This window comes from Archocentrus centrarchus, chromosome 12 (assembly GCF_007364275.1).
Source record: "Archocentrus centrarchus isolate MPI-CPG fArcCen1 chromosome 12, fArcCen1, whole genome shotgun sequence".
Classification (NCBI taxonomy): domain Eukaryota; kingdom Metazoa; phylum Chordata; class Actinopteri; order Cichliformes; family Cichlidae; genus Archocentrus; species Archocentrus centrarchus.
Window position 1 is genome coordinate 22,985,567 of NC_044357.1, and position 19,555 is coordinate 23,005,121.

At 42.0% G+C, this 19,555-nt stretch overlaps 1 protein-coding gene across 2 annotated transcripts in view; it reads left to right on the forward strand.

Annotated features, from left to right (window-relative positions):
* The window catches only part of vldlr (very low density lipoprotein receptor), a 60,768-nt gene extending 43,362 nt beyond the window's left edge, over window positions 1–17,406 (forward strand). Inside the window, exons 14-19 of one of the 2 annotated variants that reach the window (XM_030742586.1) lie at window positions 42–181; window positions 2,655–2,796; window positions 3,442–3,591; window positions 15,224–15,301; window positions 15,422–15,591; window positions 16,347–16,859. In XM_030742586.1, the coding sequence (XP_030598446.1) occupies window positions 42–181; window positions 2,655–2,796; window positions 3,442–3,591; window positions 15,224–15,301; window positions 15,422–15,591; window positions 16,347–16,355 (689 nt within the window). In that variant the 3' untranslated portion in view covers window positions 16,356–16,859. Of the gene's footprint in view, window positions 1–41; window positions 182–2,654; window positions 2,797–3,441; window positions 3,592–15,223; window positions 15,302–15,421; window positions 15,592–16,346; window positions 16,860–17,048 lie in introns of those variants that run through there. The other variant, XM_030742587.1, reaches the window with a different exon arrangement.
* Window positions 17,407–19,555: the final 2,149 nt, after the last annotated feature.

Genomic DNA, 19,555 nt, shown 5'->3' on the forward strand with positions numbered 1-19,555 from the left:
AATTTCTCACCTTATTTATTTTTTTTTCCCTTTTTATCCAGATCTGATCAAAGGCAGGTTGTACTGGGTCGACTCAAAGCTGCACATGCTCTGCAGCGTTGACCTGAACGGGGACAACAGAAAGAAAGTACTCCAGTCTCCAGAGTACCTGGCTCACCCCTTTGCTCTCACTGTTTTTGAGGTACTGCACTTCCTCTGAGTCAGTCTGGGTCAGTTTATGCTGATGACAGGAAGATAAGTGTGTTTGGTTTCTTTAAACTGTGCCTGACCTGTATGTTGGACATGACCCATAGAGCGAGTATATGCACACCAATGGAAAATGAAGCAGAATTTTCCCTTTTTAAAATCTGCTGTACTGAGAAGATTAACTCAAAGGAGGTAAATCACATCTTGTGTAACTACAGTGTAGGTGGTGCTCACATGTTTCAGTATCCAGCGAAATACTTCAGGACTGGGTTTAGGATGAGTTTAACCACATGCTAAACTAGGAGAAGTTACCTTTTTAAAAAGTGTCCCATGTGCAGTTTGGCCTTCCAGTAGCATATAGGATTTTCCTTTCTGGTATGCACTATAGACAGAAATTTCATATAAAAATGTAGACGTGAACCTCGCCCTAAACGAGTTGCTGATAATCAGTCATAATTTTTGGGTGGCAGTGTGAAAGAAAATGCTTAAAATTGTAAATTTTTGCATTCATTTTCACTACGAAGCCTTTTCTCATAAATCAGATGCACCCTTTCCCTTTCAGTGGCAGCTTTAAACTGGGTTTTATTCAGCTCAAGCTGAGAGAAATGAGATCCTTTGATCAGTAAGCTCTCTAGTGAGAGTAAATGACATAAAAGCTACCTCGGCCTTTGTCTTCAGATCTTCGAGGACCTCATCTGGGTCACTTTCGCCAGCGCGCGACCGAGGTGTTTGTCGGTTTTGGCTCTCCATTGTGCTTCCTGTGACCATTGTGCTGGACTTTGAGGGTGCAGGAGTTCCCTTGCTGTTACCCTTGCAACACTTTTAGGTCGAACACACATGCCAGTCTGGGCCCATCTCCTCCTGACCTGTTTCACCTGACACCTCCACCTGTTTTAATCTTTAAATCATAATTGAATTCAAGGAAATTCACTGTAAAGACGCATCCTTAAAGTTCAGCAAATGCATGATTTAAGGTAATGAGTTATCAAGGTGCTGACTATGGACCAATTGCTTTACCATAATTATCTATCCTAACAATAGAATCTGTGGTTTCCAAATCTGGGTTCCTCGTTGGTTCCAGAGCACTTCTTTCACGTCTAATCTTTGGGAAACAATCATTTGCATGTAGCACTCTTGCTTTCTAATTGACCTACACCCACTCATGCAGCATGCTCTTGCTCAGACAGATGCAGTTATGCACATGCTGGCATCACTGCAGTGATGTCTAAAACAGTTATCACTGATTTCTACTAACCAGCACAGTTTGCAAAACTCCATCTGTTTAATATGATTAAGAACATTTTTGTTCAGCTAAATTTTGCTGTTATCTACCAAGTCCATAAAAGCTTTTTGGTGCTTTCATCTTTCAGTTTGTATGCAAAAAAAAAAGTCCTCATCCTTTATTTTGCTTTTAATATATTAACATGTGCAGAATGAGGTGAACATAAGCAGTCCAAAACTAAGTGCCAACTTCTTCAGCAGAGACTTTGGCCTGGCCAGCTGAGAGAGAGAGAGAATCTCTCCAGTATGTACTGGGTCTGCCCCGGGGCCTCCTCCCTGTAGGACATGCCTGGAACACCTCACCCAAAAGGCACCCAGGAGGCATCCTAATCAGATCCCCAGACCACCTCAACTGGTTCCTTTGGATGTGGAGGAGCAGCGGCTCTACTCTGCACCCCTCCTGAAAGGCTGCACTCCTCTAAAGGAGAGGCCAGCCACCCTTCGGAGAAAGCTCATTTCTGCCACTTGTATTCGTGATCTCATTCTTTTTGTGGCTACCCAGAGCTCATGACCATAGGTGAGGGTAGGGACGTGGATTCAGCGGTAAATCGACAGCTTCACTTTCACGCTCAGCTTCCTCTGTACCACAACAGACCGGAGCAACGCCTGCATCACTGCAGACACCCCCCCGATCCATCTGATCTCCCGCTCCCTTCTCCCGTCACTCGTGAACAAGACCCCAATAAATTTGAACTCCTCCACCTGGGGCAGGAACTCGTCCCTGAGCCGGAGTGGGCGCTCCACCCTTTTCCGGCTGAGGACCATGTTCTCAGACTTAGAGGTGCTGATTCTCATGCCAGCCGCTTCACTCTGCTGTGAACTGTTCCACTGCGAAATACAATTAACACTTTAAAACCTTTCTAACTGACATGTACTTGTTTCTCACATGTATAAATATTGGTACGATGAACCACTGAAATTTAAGTAAATGGCTCATTTAAAGCCAGTGTTGGGGTCCTTACTGAAAATGGATTACGCATTACAGTTGACAATTTTTTTTTTTTTTTTTTTTTTTTTTTTTTTTTTGGACTTCCCATAGGAATTCAAAAATGGCTTAAATAGTTTATTTCTTTGTTGTTACCTCAGATGTGAAATTGATGGGCTTTGGTTTGGGTTGACTGACATTTTTGTGGAAACGATTTCAGTGTTTTAAAAATTTGAGCTTCATTTTTCTGTCCTTTGCCCAGGACCGAGTTTTCTGGACGGACGGAGAAAACGAAGCGATCTACGGTGCAAACAAGTTCACCGGCTCTGATGTGGTAACGCTGGCTAGCAACCTGAATGACCCCCAGGACATCATCGTGTACCATGAGCTGATTCAGCTGTCGGGTAAGAAAGGAGGGAGTGGGAACTATCAGAGCAAGGCAAGAGGAATGCAGGGATATTAATTGAGCTGGGAAATGTTTTTAATCCTGCAGACTGTGACATCACCGCAACCTCAGTATCAGAGCTGATGTCACTTTGTTAATGAGGGGAAAGTCAATCAGAAGTTATTGTAATTACACATGATCAAGGTACAAGTGCTAGTGATGATTATAATTTTAGCTGTAATCATGTCATAATTGACTCAAGTTAATAGTAATGAAACTAAGTTGAGAATCATGTAAAGTATTTAACAGTAGGACCAACATACTAGCTTCTTCAGATAGGCTGATTAAAAAATATCTAACATATTTGAACCTGTGCAAAGATCTATAGGATGGAAATATAAACCCGGGTTTCTACAAACTCTCGTAAAACTACTTGATCACACTGCAGATGAGATTTAAATTTTAATTTTGTCCAATTAACAAATATCGTCACACTGTGCATACGGATATATTTCAGAGCAGACAAGGCTGCTAAAGCTCCTTTCACCATGGATTTAACAAATGTCACAAGGGTTCATTAACTGAAATGGCTTGATTAGCTTTAATATGCAGGCTTTCCTCTCTGTCTGGCAGACTAATCAGAGCTGCTGACTCTCATCTGCAGGTACTAACTGGTGCTTGGAGAAAGGTGAAAATGGAGGCTGCAGCTACATGTGTCTGCCCGCACCACAGATCAACAAACACTCCCCCAAATACACCTGCGTGTGCCCCGAGGGGCAGGAGCTGGCTGCTGACGGCTTGCGCTGCAGGCCTGGTGAGTCACGGCGCCCTCGTGGACTCGATTTTGTGTTTTGGCACTTCATCTGTTCATGTTTATTCCTAAACCCTGGAGAAAAGCTCACCAAACTTGAGTGTTATGACACTAATTTTGACATGTTTATATAATCAAAACAAATGCCATACTAATTATTCATCTGAGCGTTTAAAGCACCAGCAGTACTGATGGTACCGTTTGTTTCCAGTTAACTGTTACCCTGAGAGACAGCAGTTTCTATTTTCTCATCTTTTTTTCCCCGTGCTTTCTGGCCCTTCATTGATTCTGCGACATGAAGTTTTAACGAATCAGTGTAGCTACATTCAGAATGGAAAACAATGCTGCCGGTGCTGCACTAACGTTAGCCACACGCTTGGCAAGCTAATGACATTGTGACTTCGATTGGTTTGAAATGATTCTTAAATATACACAATATTTGGACGGTGTTCGTCCTCTAGATTGAAATGTTTTACTAGTCTGGTTTCCCCCCTCCTGTTTAGTCAGCTGGTTAATTAGTCAATAAGAACATCTGCGGTCCACAGGACATACTGTGGACTAATGGAACAGATGAACTGTCCATGGTTCTTGCATTGCTGCTCCTGTGCAGGCACATGTGCTTCATTTCCCGTGTGAAGGAAAAAGCGATGAGTTATACAAGAACATGAGTGAACATTTGCTTGGTTACTTTCTGATCTTGTAACTCTTATCTAAAAGCATCTTACAAATAAATATTAACCATTCCCAGCGCTTGGATTCGGTGAGCTGCTGGGCTTATAGTGTGCTGATGGAAACCCTGGACAGCATAATGAAAAATGCAAATGCGGTATGACTCTAAAACAAATCAAATATTTTATTAGAGCTGTAAGATCGAATGAGAAGACAGTGGGGAAAAGTAAATCTTCACGTTTACATGAAGAGAAACCAAATTATTCAGCAGCAAGAACACCCTGTCAGCGGTCGAGTGGCTTCCTGATGAATTGTGAGAAAATTGAGCTCTCCTGTCGGTTCTCATCTAAATCAGAATTGTGGATCTCTAGAGAAGTGGGTATAGGAGCTGTGCTGTTTGTTTTATTTATTTTGGTAATTTTTAACCTTACAATCACAAAATTAATTCATTAATACTGCCTAGAAGTGTTAGAGAAATGGGAAGCAGGTGGGTAGAAACCTCAGTGGTGCTCTGAATGGCACCACCTGCTCGTTGTGTTAATGTGCTGTGCTATGCACACACCTGCCTGTGTTTTAAAGGCAATTGTGTGCCTTCCTTTCTGCTTCATGCTCCCTGCTGCTCATTTCAAATGTGAATTTATTAAAGAAAAGGTAAAAGGGAGCTTAGATTTCACAGGTTAGCCACCGAAACGCAGAATCAACCCGAAGACAGAATAAATTCAGGCTAATTCTGCGGGTTTCCGAACGTGTTTCCATGGTGTGTGTGTGTGTGTGTGTGTGTGTGTGTGTGTGTGTGTGTGTGTGTGTGTGTGTGCGCTCCCACTGTGAGTCTTGGTTACCATCTGTGTCCGTGCCAGCCAAAAACCCAGCTGTCTGTTTGTATTAGTAGTCTGACAGCTGAAACAGTAGCTGAGTCACTCAGTGTTGTGATCCAGTTTTGCAGCGCCTCTTCTTGGCAAGTCTCAACATGGTCCTCCTTCACATCTCAGCTGTGGCCTCGTCTTCCCCTCCTGCACTGGAAAGCGTTTCATCCTGACAGCTGTATTGTGTCAGTTCCTGACGTTGATCCTTCTTCCACTCATTGTCGGTTGCTGCTGAAAGTAAACCCCTGCGCCGTCTTCATTTCTCTGCGTTGAGTGGAAAGTGACTGTTAGTGCTGTGACAGCTGAATGGGCACAACACCAATCATGAGATTGTTGAATGTTTCACTTTAAAATCGGGGACGTGAGTCGGCTGCCAGCCTCAGCTTCTGTGGGAAGATTGGCCGCAAGATTTTGGAGGCCGATTGGGGGGATTTGGTGAGTCAGTGCTGCAGTTTATCCCTCCCGAGCTCTGAACTCAGAAACCTTTGGAGCAGTGATTTGGCACCATTGCCGTTATCAGTTTTTGTCTTCATTAACTCTGGTTTTGATTCCTGATTCATTTTCTGTTGTGACAAAAAAAGCTGTTTTATCTCAGACTCTGAACACTGTGTAGAATCACTAAAAGGGCTTGTATGTGATTCAGTTGTCAGAAAAACATGCCAGCCTTGGTGAATGAAGCTATTCTTAATTCAGCATCCTGAGTTAGGGCTCCATGCATCACTCTTACCGCAGTCCACATCAGACTGGACCTGTCTCTTAATACCAGCAGAATTATAGAAAAATGGGGTCCAACGGCGCAAACACAAACTGTTACCATAGATGAATTATAATTAATTTCCCATAGCTGAACCTGAGGGGTCTAAATTGTGAAAATGGCCCCAGGCCCAAAGTTTTATTTTTTGTTCCTGACAAAGAGTAAAACTAAAATGTTCTCATAAGAAACAAGATGACTTCTACTAGATTTAGCTGCTAATTTTCATCTGCACGGTTTGTCCTTGGGCAGGGACAAATATTATTAAATAAGCTACAAAATACAATTACATACGCAAAACAAAAGATGCAACCAGAGGAATGTAATAAAATATGAATACTTAGCCTAAAAACCCTGAAAACACACACTGTAAAACTTGTATGTGCTCACCCTCTCCATTCAATAATAACCAGACTATGATAAACTATGCTTACAAATTGATGGGTTAAAAAAAATTGCCAGATTGGATTAATGTAGACATGAATAATGGAAAAAGGCTCTTTTTTTGGTGGTGCAGTCACAATCCTGTGAACCATTTTAAAGCCGAAATGAACGTCTGAGCTCAAGTTTCAGTTCTCAAAATGTAACTTTGTATTTACTAAGGATGTCACAGTAGTGACACTGCTGCAGTTTCTTATTTAGAACTTTTTAAAAGTTTATAAAGTGATCTTGTTGGCTTTGAGGTTCTTAACTTAAGACTAACAAGATACAGTAGTTGATTTAGAAACCCTTTTCAGTTAAATTTTATTCAATTAGCTTCAAATCACAAGTCGCCTCAAGGCGCTTTATATTGTAGGTAAAGACCCTTATAATAATTACAGAGAAAACCCCACAGTCAAAACGACCCCCTATGAGCAGCACTTGGTGACAGTGGGAAGGAAAAACTCCCTTTTAACAGGATGAAACCTCCAGCAGAACCAGGCTCAGGGAGGGGGGGTCATCTGCTGAGACCGGCTGGGGCTGAGGGGGGGACTAATGATTAAATGCAGAGTGGGGTATAAACAAAGTAAATAAAATGAATAAAAACAGTGTATTATGGGAACCCCCCAGCAGCCTAGGCCTAATGCAGTATAACTAAGGGGTGGTTCAGGGTTACCTGATCCAAATATTCCAAAGTTCAATACTTGGACACTAAATCACAAACTTTCACTGCATGCTCTGGTTTGTACACATGTAGACAATCACTGACACATCCTTTGCAAACTCCTGTAGAATGCATTAAATATAAACAGTAACTAGTGCAGAGCTGGAGTTCAGTTTGACATTATTGAAAAGATAAGCAGTTACTTTTGGAGCAGAAGCATCATGTGACAGATGCATATGTGTCTCCTAAATTTTGACGGCGTTCTTTCAGGCTTTCTGAATTGCGTTCATGCACAACTTGGAAACTTTATTGTCTAGGAATTAAAGCACTGAACATTTCCTCTTCAAGGAATCCTTTTTAATCACTTCAGTTACTGGTGTGCTTTGTGCCGTGGATACTCTATCAGGGATGCAGCAGACTTCAACTGTTGGCTCATTTTCATTGTCCAGCTTTTGATTGAGAAAACTGCAGAAAAACCTGAAATGTGGAGTGCAGCAAAAGGACAGAATGTCTCTGTACTTTTTCAAAATAGAGCTGAGTACATATTTTGTAAAATAAGGTTTAAGTTTTCTGTTTTCTTCCAGAGCAAGTTTACATCTGCTTGCATCCACACTCAGCTTTCCATTAACTTTGTATGAGCACTGTTTCTAGTGAGCTCCTTTTTAAAATTTAGGAAACGAGGAGTTGAGAGACCAGATGCCACAAAGTACAAGTGTGCTTGTTATTTTTGTTAGATGTGAGAACTGTAAGAATTGAACTAGTGCTTTAAAAAAAAAAAAAAATAAAAACTGCAGCCCTGCCCTCCATCTGCCTCCTCTTTGCCAGGGAAAGGTTGCCTAGAAACACTGTCCTGTTCCCTTACAGTTGTTTTTGTCTTGAGCAGTCCAGCTCCTTTCCTCCCACAGATTATCCTTTTCATCCTGAAGCGCTGTCAGATAGGAACCTGACAGCCAAACTCTCTCCTAATTGGACTCGAGCTGTAGACTGAACACACAAAGTACTGGAACATCTCCCTGACAACTCTCTGCACTCCTGTCCTCCAGAGTGAAAGTCTCTCTAGTTAGCCCGTTCAGATTTCTTTAAGACTCTTCTCTGGTTCCCCTTCTTTAAGTGTTTGAGAGTCTTGACAGTTTTTGCAGTCAGTGTGTGATTTCTGGTGGTTCTACAGTTTGTTTTCCTCAGACCTGTTTTGTTTTCTGTTTTTATATTTATTTTGTAGGTGTCCCTTGGGTAAGATTTATAACTAGCCTGATGTGCAGCACATGAGGGCTACAGGAGTCTAAAGGTTAAAGAGGAAGTTTGTGATATGGTTCAAATAAAGCTGCAGTATTCATGAAAACTGTAGTGTTTCCATCAGATCTAGATTATGCTTGGGGGTGGGGGATAAGTACATGTGCGCACACATGAGTCTACCACCCTGCTGATGAATTCAAATGTCATCATCTTGGACTGCAGTTAATGACTGTAGTCCTTGTTCTGATTTGCACCCTTGCTGAGCTCAGAATAATCCAATCAATTCTCCGCCTGCTGCAGGTTCTGGTTAAAGTAGGCTTCCAAATGTGATCCATTCAGCTGCTTCTCCAGAGAGGGTATTGTTCAGCTGTCAGGCCTACTCCAACTGTAAAGTCTTGGGCTGCAGCTGGTGACTGTAGTCCTTCTGCTTTAGTACTGTGAGCCCGAGGGCCACCATTACCCGAACTCACACCAGACAGAACTGGTTCATGTCCTGCTGCGCTCAGTGAACAGGGACTACTTTTTGTCAGCTGCAGTCAAAGATGGAGGCTAGAGACCTTAGCTGCAGATATGTCATTTGTTGTAAATGTTAGCAGAGGAGAAAATGAAACTTATACAATTTACAAAGGCATGCCTTTCTGTAGTTTTGCATGTAGAACCAGAAGATCACACATTAGGCCCATAGTGGCCCGCAAACAGATTATCGAAGCTGCTGGGGGGGCAGGGGGGGCATGTAGCAGTGTCCTCTGCATAACAGTGGTGGGTAATACTGTGGTTATGAATAATTCTCAATTGGCACTGGGGTCATTAAAACTTTAAGAATGCCTGCGATGAACCAGTAAAAGTCTGCAGCAGACTTTACAAGCCTGCGTGCTCTGCAGATATATAAGGCCTTCATGTAGTGAGCATCCCTGCAGCCTGAGTCACCCCCTTACAGGCTGCCTCCGGGCTCTTTACAGCCACTGATAACTGAATGTACCACCCTGTCTGCCAAGATGTGAGAGCACATACTTGTCTTTCTCCCTGTGGCATATTTGTTTGCAACTGTGAGCATGCAATTCTGTACAAACCTGTACGCATTGAGTTTTTGTGGATCCACAGTCTTGAGTGTCTTAATGTGAAACTGTTTACACGCCTGTCTGTATGAAGTTTTTATTTATTTTTAAATGTAAAGTGCGAATAGTGTGGGAGGAGTAAATTCCTGTCACTTGCTGAAAGCGCCTCCACCTTCCTCCTATTCAGGCTGTTGTCAAAAGCCTCGTTGCTCTTCACTAAACCAGCAGCTAACATATTTATCCCATTTTACAGCCGTCGCAGCTGCACTGAACAGGGAACTGTAGAGCATTGTGTGGTTGCAGTTTGGCCCGGCCCTAATCTTGTTAGCGAGGAAAAAGTAATAAGCGGCGCTCTTCACTTCAGGGTTGAACCTCAAACTACCACAGAGGGAATCATAACGGTCTTTAGAGGCAGCCGGGGAGTCTTTTTTCCTTCAGGCTGCACCATCTCCGGCTGAAATGCAGTGCGTTTCATGGATTTTCTGACTCTGCTGAGACTCTTGGTTCCAGTTTGTTTATCATTTGGTATCATTCATCATGTCTCCCACCTTTCTATAAAACTGCCAATATTCTGAATTAAGTATTCCAGTCACTCTTTTCTGTCACATTCTGGATGCATATTCTTTTTTTTAATGACAAACCAGACTTGCTACTATATTTGTCTAATTAAATGCATCTTGTTCCTGCAGTTCCAACACAAACCTATTAAAAACTGACAAGCAAATCAAGTAAAAACAAAGACTGTAACAAGTTGATCTTTAACTATAAAATAATGTAACGAGCTGTTCCCAAGCAAAATACTACATAGTCTCCTAAACTTGGCAGCACCTCGTACTCCGCCTGAGGTTTCACTGGGGGAGAATTGACAGCAAATTGGACTGAAAGAAAACAAAGGATGAACAAGTTCAAACTCGGCCTGTTTCTCTGTCACATGATCGGCCTATGAATGCTGTAGCTGTGACTGACGCGTCACACAGCCCATTAATGTAAAGGCCGTTTCAGGCACCATTCGACAATGACAGCCGTTTAAATGCAGAAGTTTTAATGTGATTGCTTAAAATTTGTTTTACATGTTTTGCAATAAGGAATGCAAAACAAAGACTGCCAGAATCAGAAGCAATGAGAACCAGAGATGATCTTTGCACAAGTTTGGGAAGAAAAACATTTTTGGGCTCTCGGTCTGAAGATTTTAGAAATGGGGGGGGGGAGAAAAAAAAAATAATTTTTTTAAGGAAAGATGTGAGCATGCCAGACTTAAATAGCATGCTGCTCTTCTTTGCTTAAGACAATGCTCGCGGTTATGTTAGCTTATTCTTCTATAACCTACCTGGATCCCTGATCAAACTGTCAGTGGTCTGGGTGAAGCACAGTATGTGGCAGGTTTTTCAAGAAGTCTGAAAATCTGCATTGATTTTTTTTTTTTTTTTTTTTTTTTATAAAAACGACAGCATTTTGAGCCCAGTGATGATGTTGGCCTAAGACAGAATGACTTTGGTCTTAGGCTGACAAAGCATGAGTGGACAGCCGGTCTGACACACTGCTTTTGTTCCCATTGACTCTTTACATCCTTCTCCTGGAACTTGCCAGCTCAGCCCCTCCTTCCCTCATGGCATGAAGTGTCATGGAAAAAAGTCTGTAATGAAAAGAGAGGTTTTGACCTGACAGTCACCATCATAACAGATAAAAATTGTATAGTGTCTGAGTCAATCTAATTGCCAAGACAAAAGGATTAATGGCCCTGTGACACGGTTACTGTAGTTCAGCTCCAAGTCAGTGCACTGTGCTTTTAATATTTGCCAGTTTTATAAATGATGTCAATGAAAGTGTTTGTGCTAGATAAAGGCTTTGGAAACTGCTTGTTTGGTCTTGCCTGTGCTTAAAATGGCTTTTCAAGCCTGACGTGTGTTCATTTCCAGCCCTGAGACATCCTAACCCCGCCGCCGCCTCTGCTAATCAAGCTTGTATTGATCCAGCTATAAAGGTTTTACTGTTGCTGTCCTTCCTCGTACAGATGCTGATAGGAATGTCCTTATTGATGCATTTCAGTGTGATGCAGCTTTGAATCTGCTAAAATGCCTTTGAAAGTCGTCTCCTCACTTGTCCGGCTTTTGTCCCGTCAAAGCAGGAGAACCACACGGGTGTAATCTTAACGTAAAGATGCAGCGCTGCTGGTTTTGTTTCGGTTCTCGGCTTAGCTTTGCTCCTCTCTCACTGAACAAAAGTGGATCACGCTTCAGAGCATTTATTTACTAGCTTAGTCTCCTGAGATCTGGTCTATATTCAAAGAAGGCCTACTTGCATGTGTGCTGTTTTTAAAAATAGAACACCCTCTGATGTTTTTGTTGTCAAAAGCATGACTCTTGGCTCTCTCCGTGACAGACCCTACTTCCAAAGGTCCCTCAAAGGATGGTGGGAAAGCTCTAATACAGCCACCGCCAGGTAAAACCGTCAGCTGTTGCCTGCACTGCGCTTGTCTCTGGGTTGGTGGCTCGCTTTTAAAGCATGTTGAGCTGTGTTCAAAAACAAATACAAAGAGGCTTTTTTTCCTCCCTCTCCATGGATTCAGGGGGTAATATTTTCATTTGAATTGTTAATTGGGGAACTTCTGTCCTAAATGTTTTTGGCTGCAGCTCCTCCTCCTCCCCATGTTTTCATTTAATCAGCTTTATTTTTTGGGGTGGTTTAATTAAAGCCAAAATTAAAGGCAAGATTGCTTCTTGTGTCCATTGTGCTGTGGAGATTTTTAACTATGTGGAGCTTTTATTTATTTATTTTTTCTGCATTTGTAATGCTGGCTTGTCTGTGCTTTGTTTTTTGATGCAATACAGTAAACGGATTCCACTCGGTTAACTTGTAATATTGTCAAGTAGCCTGAAGTTAATTTTAAAAACAAAATGGAACTAATTTTCAGTAACCTGTGAAGTTAATTTTTATTATAGACTCAAACCGTTTTGGCTATATTTTAGCTCTAGTCTCTTCCTTTTAATGCCCCCCTCCCTAAAAGCCCCCTTTCTGCTGATTGGTTGCCCCTCGCCTGGCTTCTGCAAACTGAAGCCGATGCTTTAAAGCCACGCCTCCCGTGCTGTGAGACTCTCTATGACGGAGATGGCTATAGAAGGAAGTCTTTGTGCAAAAAGAGATCCTGAGCTTTTGGGTTAGAATATTTACCCATTTAAACTTGAAGTTGCTAATTTCATTAACTATTCCCCTCAAAGGGGAAATGATGACCGTTAGTGATGCGTGAATTTGTTGCAGGTTCCCCAAAATGTGAAGAAATTCAGGCTAATCAGCCCTTGCATCTGTAAATCTTAAAATTTGGACCCCATGTGGGTGTCAAATAAAATCTAGTTCTTTAACGGCTTAACCTTTTTTTTTTTTTTTTTTTTATTATTATTAGTAACCCATCCATTTTTAATAGAATTGTTGCCTCTTAAATAGCCAAATGTAACAACAGATTTATTTAACCTGCAGCCAAAAAAAATTTCCTAACCCTAAATGAGCTGCTCTTGACCAGGTGAGGGTTTAGAGTTTGGTACAACACGAAAATATGTTAAACCCTGCACACATGCAGATAAGTTTTCTGTTTATAATTTGTTTGAAGGGTTAAATCAAGCTTATAGAAAATGTGTATTTCACAGTACTGGGACTGCGGGACTGAGAAAAATCTGTTCTTGTGCAGATGAATGTAACACAGCCTGTGTGAGAGAGGAGGTCGTCTTTGGTTGTACGTTTAACATTTCTTGGACTGCTGGAATCAAAGCAGTCCGTCTGCTAGTTTTTCTCATTTTGAACGTTTGAACGGGGGGTTCAATGCTTTATTAATAAAAGCTGTTTGCCTCTGATTAAGCTGATTATTAAACCACAGGTCAAGTTACTCTGAAAAGCACAGCACATGAGCAGCACCTAGTGGCCGAAACGATGAACCGTTCTGTTCCACTTAAAGTTCGGGATAATCTGGTAATAAGATGTGATTGTTATATTACTGCAACACAAAGGGATTGTAGCACAAATCCTTCAAGCATCGTCGGGAATGGAGAAGAGAAGCGGACATCAGCAACTCTCAGATTGATTTTTCTCTTGTGCTGTTTTCGAACTGTGATCTCAGCTTTCTTGGGGAAAGAACAACATTTATGCTTACACACACGGTACAAAAAAGTCCTGCAGACCTGAACAGTTTTGATTACTTTCCTTTGGATGAGGTCTTAGAGGATGTCAAAACCAAATGCAGACAAAGATTTGTTTTATTTTATTAAAACTACATAAAGTTAAACCCCCAAACAATGAATTAATCCTCCTACCAAATCTTGGCTGTGCATCCAAAGCCTGCTGTATCCTCTTCCTGTCACTGAGCTCCATTGTTGGTAAAGAACACTGTTGCATTGTGTTCTGATATCCTTCATTACCATAACACACAGGCTGTAGTTTGGTTTGACGTTCTTCTGCTGCTGGAAATGCTTTGTTTGAACTCTGGTAAGCTGCAGTGAAAATGGTTGCATCAAAATCATGTGCAGGTGAATTTTAGAGCTTTACCTGTTCATGCATATTGATGTACATGGAACAATAGTCTGCAGTTTTTGTGGAGGAAGGTGTAATCTCAGAGTCCCTTTATCCAAGAGAATATCTGGATCTGTGAAATGTTCTTGCACATCAAGACTGTTTCTCATGTTTATGTATTTGAAGATGTTGCATGACTCCCCTTGGTAAATGATCCTTCCCAAAAGTCTTGGATCTGGAGCACGTCATTAAGTCCCAGAGTTAATGACTTTTAAATTGGGCTCTCAAGGTTGGTAAGCTGCACATTTGAATGAAAATCCGTTCATAACCTTTTTTTTGCGCTTCCAGTAAAGCGCAATAAATTTAAATCATTTTTGCTTTAAAAATCTGCATCTTAAGAACCTGTGGATTTTAAGCTGTGTCTGAGGCAGGTTTGTAAATTTATAAAGTATTAAGTATGTTTTAGTGGGATTTATTTATCAAGATGAATGAGGACATTTAGTTATTCTGCTGTGCCCGCTCTAAGTTGTAATGATCCCCCCCCCCCAAATGAGCAAGCACTTGGTAATGTTGATGAGGAAACCCTCTAAACAGGAAGGGAACCCCAGCAGAACGAGGCTCAGGGAAGAGCAGACATCTGCTGTGACCAGCTAAGTGAGGGGAAAGAGTAGCATAGACAAACGGGACAAAACGCACACTTGGAGAAAAAGCAGACAAAAGCTCCAGAAGTCACAATAGTGGCATTTAGATGCACAGGGACTGAAAAGAGGAGTTGGAGAAGGAATGCTCAGTGTATCATGGAAGTCTGAGCCTGTAGCAGCAAATCTAAGGATGCTAACACTTGCTACACAAAGTGACTCTAAGGATGTTGGTTTCTGCCTTTGAATCACAAATCAAAGAGTAGGACAGATTAAACTTTGACCTGATGATGGCTTATGGGGCAAAATTAATAAAGGTCACCAAAATGATGAATACTGATCTGGAGGGAGAGACTGAATGCACCGAGAGGAAAAGGCCAGAAGTAGTTTCAGGATTTTACTCTGGATCAAAAATGTTGGCAAGATGCAGAGAGCAAGATGGCAACCTCTGGACTCAAATAGCTACAGTTTCTGGTGGCTTCTCATTAATCTGGCAGCAGAGCAGACCAGCTGGTAGGACAAGCAAACAAAACTGTTCTTGTCTCTTTTGTCCTGAGGTCTGTTGCTCCATTCAACCAAGCTTTTTGTCAGTCATGTCACTCAGTGGATGCTGACACCAAAACACACTGGATCATGTGGGCCGGGGGGGGGGTGCCACTTTCAGCTGCCCCTCATCTATAGAAGGTTGAAAGCCAGTTGCCAAAATGTACAACTTCACCTTTAATAGGACTTAGAACCATTTGTTTATGCATGTCTGCTGCTGCCTTGACGACTTGACTCTTTCCCAAGTGTGAACGAGGAGATATTTAAAAATGTCAGGTGTTATCCCGTGCCCTTTTGTCTTTCAGAAGCAAACGTGAGCACATCAATCCAGGTGAATTCCACCGCCAGAGGTTCTGCTGCTGCCTGGGCCATACTTCCTGTCTGTGAGTACATGCCACCCTCACATGATTTGGGAATTCTTGAACTGTTTTAACAGTGATTTGAGATCTTTGGCACTCTTTGGGAATCCTGACCATTTTTGGTGCCCGTTGATCTCTTCTCAGTGCTGCTGGCGATGGCGGCAGCAGGCGGCTACCTGATGTGGAGAAACTGGCAGCTGAAGAACCAGAAGAGCATGAACTTTGACAACCCAGTCTATCTGAAGACCACAGAAGAAGACCTCAACATTGACATCACACGGCACGGCGCCAACGTAGGACACACGTACCCTGCGGTGAGTCGAGAATCCAGAAGAACATACTGAGGGGTTTGTGCAGACTCTAACATCCAGAACTTCTAGGCCCACGTCCAGTTATTCCCTGTCTCACAATGAGAATCTGCTGACTCATCATACAATATTCATTCCTCTGCGTTCTTGAGTGGAATCTCTATGTAGGCACCACATGGGTGGTGGTAGATGACTCGAGTCCTTGTGCAGTTGTCCTTAGCGATGCCTGTCCATTTTCCCCTCATATACCTGGCCAAGTTTTTGGGAAATCCTGCCAACAGACAGTCTGAACCGATCACATAACCACCTCAGCGAGGGTGAAAATAACCATGTGCTGCGTTTCTGAGCAGCTTAAATAATTCCAGTCACTCAGAAGATGGAGCTTGCATGTTAATGACCTCCACTGTCACCATGACCTTGTGGTCCGTAGTAATCCTTAGTTTTCATTGTTGCAGTCTGCAGAGCGCATCACTCGGTACAACAGATTAAACAGATTAACCTAAGCTCGACAGGGGCCACAAGATGGACACGAGCCTCTGCCGTCGCCCTCACAGCTGCAGCAGATGTTTCCCTCTGCAGATCTCACTGGGGAAAGGCAACATGAGTTCATTAGGTGCAGCACACACCTTCCCCTTAAACTACTACACTTTGTTATTGTATGAATGTAACAGAAGGTGCAGCGTGGGAATTAATGAGCCTTTTTTAAAGTGGCTTTCTAAACCATTCTTCCTCTCTCCCCCCCTCCCTTTCTCTTCCTCCAGATTCAATAGTGAGCACAGAGGATGATTTATCCTGATCGTATTGGGTTTTTTAAAATTTTTTCACGGTTGCATGGCGCCTCCTCGTTCCAGTGCGGGCGGTTGACCGTAGCAGCAGCAGCAGACCTTATAGTACGACCACATGCCTTCTGAAGTGCATTAAACCATTATGTGTGGCGAAGAGGAAGTCTTATTTATTATGTGAATACTACAACGAATCGTGTCCCAGCTGGTTTCACTCCACGTCCAGTGATGTTCTTTTTTCCTTCATTATTTTTTTTTTGGCCACGGACATTTTCCAGTCATGCCCCGCCCTCTTTAAGGAGCCTGACGCTTGTGGGGTTTTGTGGATGCGAGATTTATTTCGTTAAACTGTCCCGAGGACAGAATTTGAAACAGGATCTGAGCTCCCAGAAACCCGGCACGGCAGATGTTTGAAGACTACATGAAACGCTAGGGTCAAAGGTCATTTAGAATTAAGGCTTTAATGGGGGGGGGAGAGAATGTGGTTCAGACTTTGTTGCTTCCTCAGATGTGAATATTTATGTATGATCATGTTTTGGACATTAATATCTAAAATATGTAAGTTTTCTTCATTAATTTCAGTGTTTTCACACCACCTCCTAGAATATTATTATTATTATTATTATTATTATTATTATTATTATTATTGCTGTGTAAATTAACCATGGTTACAGCTTTTGTAACACTGTACATATTTACCCATCATCCCTCTGACATGATCGTCAATCAGGACTCTTCGATGCACTTTGATCAATGTTCTCGTGTAAATAAGATTGTATACATTTGACTTGAAATCGGTTCTTTTTGCTATGGTTGGGCGTCGTACCAGCGTTAGTTCAGATGTATTTAAGAGGGAAAAAACCCCGACACAACACAATGAATTTGGTAAAACTATTTTGTATGTTTGTGTGCTGTTGCTGTGAACTTTTTCTAGCCTTGTACAGAGGGGGGGGGCACGAAGGGGAAAAAGTGGGAAAGCTCTGTATCTGTGAGGAAACTGATGCGCAAATCACTTCGAAATTAAAAATCTAATCCACAACTCTGTTCAGAACATGCTGCCTGTTTTTAAATCATGTATAAATGTTGCCTCGTGTGATGGACAGCCTCTGCGACATCACCCCCTGATTGGTGGAACTGCTGTTTTTGCAGCCGCCTCTTGAGCTGTATTTGTTTTGTGGGGGTCATAATTGAACGTGTGGGTGTGGGTGAGATGTAACATGTACTGCATTAGCTGACTTGACACAATCTTAAACACCCAGCGATGACTGACAGGTATGACAGTTAGAAAACCCTCGTAACAAAAAAAGTTCTGTTTTAGGATCTGTGAGCTTACATAAACGACTCAAACTGCAAAATTAATCAACTGAGCACTTCCTATTCCAGAGGGATGAGTCATGGATATCTATGAATGATTAAAATGAACTGTTGTTGCAAATACAAGAATAATGCTGCAGAAAATTGTTAATCTTGTGATTTGATTGCATATGTGAAAGATTAGATCAGCGCTCTGAATCTTTAACTTAGTACATTAAATTTACTGTGTTCAGTTCCGTCACTTCAGTTTGGCACCAAATCAAAGTGAAATTAAACTTGATTGAGAAATGCTGTCAAGACCCCCCCCCCCCCCCAAAAAAAAAAAAATCTGAGACATTTCTGCATTGCCAACTGAATGCATGCAAACCCCCCGTGACACAGACTGCTTTGTAACTTTAGAGCTCGAATATTTGCAGCCAATTTTAAACCAAATTTCTGAACAGACCAAGTTGTATTCAGAGCATAATTTACCATGGTGATCTCAGTACGAAGCCACCTTTCACACTGAAATGGTTTGTTCGCCCCTCTAGAGCACAGTACAAGTAATTGCACGAAAGCTGCGTTAGACTGCATGTTCAATAAGTAAAGACGTACTCACTGAATGCACAGAACTGGAAATAACGTGAAACTGTAACCACAGGCGGGAGTGACTCTCCTGTAGGTAATGACTTTTTCACTTCCTCTCTGCATCTAGCACGGTTTAATCTGCAGAAAATCACTGCTCCAGTCTCTTCTCAGATCAGGGACGAACACGAGGATCCGTGTATGTAAAGGGAAGTGGGTTGAGAAGCAGAGTTCCTTTATTATCCCTGTTTAACTGCAGGAAAGACTGATCTCCATTTAACTGAGTTATAATTGAGGCAAATGCATCAAACACACACTTAGATTAAGGCAGAGATTTAAGATTTGAAGTCATGGATGAAGGAAGGCTGCATCTCACTTGTATTTGGGACTGAATATGGGGGTTGTGAGATCTATTTAAGGAGTATCCTAAACAGGGAAAAAAATCCTTGATTTAGCATTGTTTGAGCTAATTTCAGGTTAAAGTCAGATTGTATTAATCCAAATAAACTGTCCAAAAAAAATTGTTTTTAAATGACTGATAGTTATGGTGCTTGCTTTCAGTTTTTTTTCGGAATTCAGTCTCAGCGATTACATACAATCCATCTGCATTTTCTGCTGATCATCCAGAGTCCACTCAGGGTGGCAGCTGGTTGGTTTGTCCATACGTCCCCTCTCAAGGACACTTCCAGCTCCTTCTGGTGGAAACCCCCAGCTGAGCAACAGTTCCCCTCTGAGCCTCTTTACCCGTTAGTCCAGACATAGAAGAAAACACTTGTCTAAGTTTCAGTGTAGTGAGGCTTTAAAGCATAGACTGTATAAACGGAGGACATAGATGCTACGACATCACTTGCTGGCTTTTATCAGCAATTCTTGACAAGCCAGAAATGACCATGTTTTGGACAAGACGGAGTCACAAGCTTCTTTTATAAACGCTATAAATGCAATGCATAGATGCACATCTGGTAAGTAGCGCTAGCTAGACTAATAAGAGACTAGAATTTCCCCACGTTTATTATGAAGGGGGAAACTGGCTGAAGCAGGTTGCAAACATGTTTATTTCTGAGGTATTTTAATACAGGCGTCTGAGGATCGACTCGCTTGGAGTCTGCCTCAAGTGGCCATTAAAAGAACTGCAGTTTTTGGCATTGTTACTGAACACAAACACTGTTGCCTTCATTTTTCAGCCATGGTGGATCCCACTGATCATCCTATAGGTATGTCTCTATGACTTAGACCACATATAGTGAAGTCACAGCTGCAGCAGTTTAGATATGAAGGTTTTGCCACCTACAGGGTAAGAAAGGAATTGC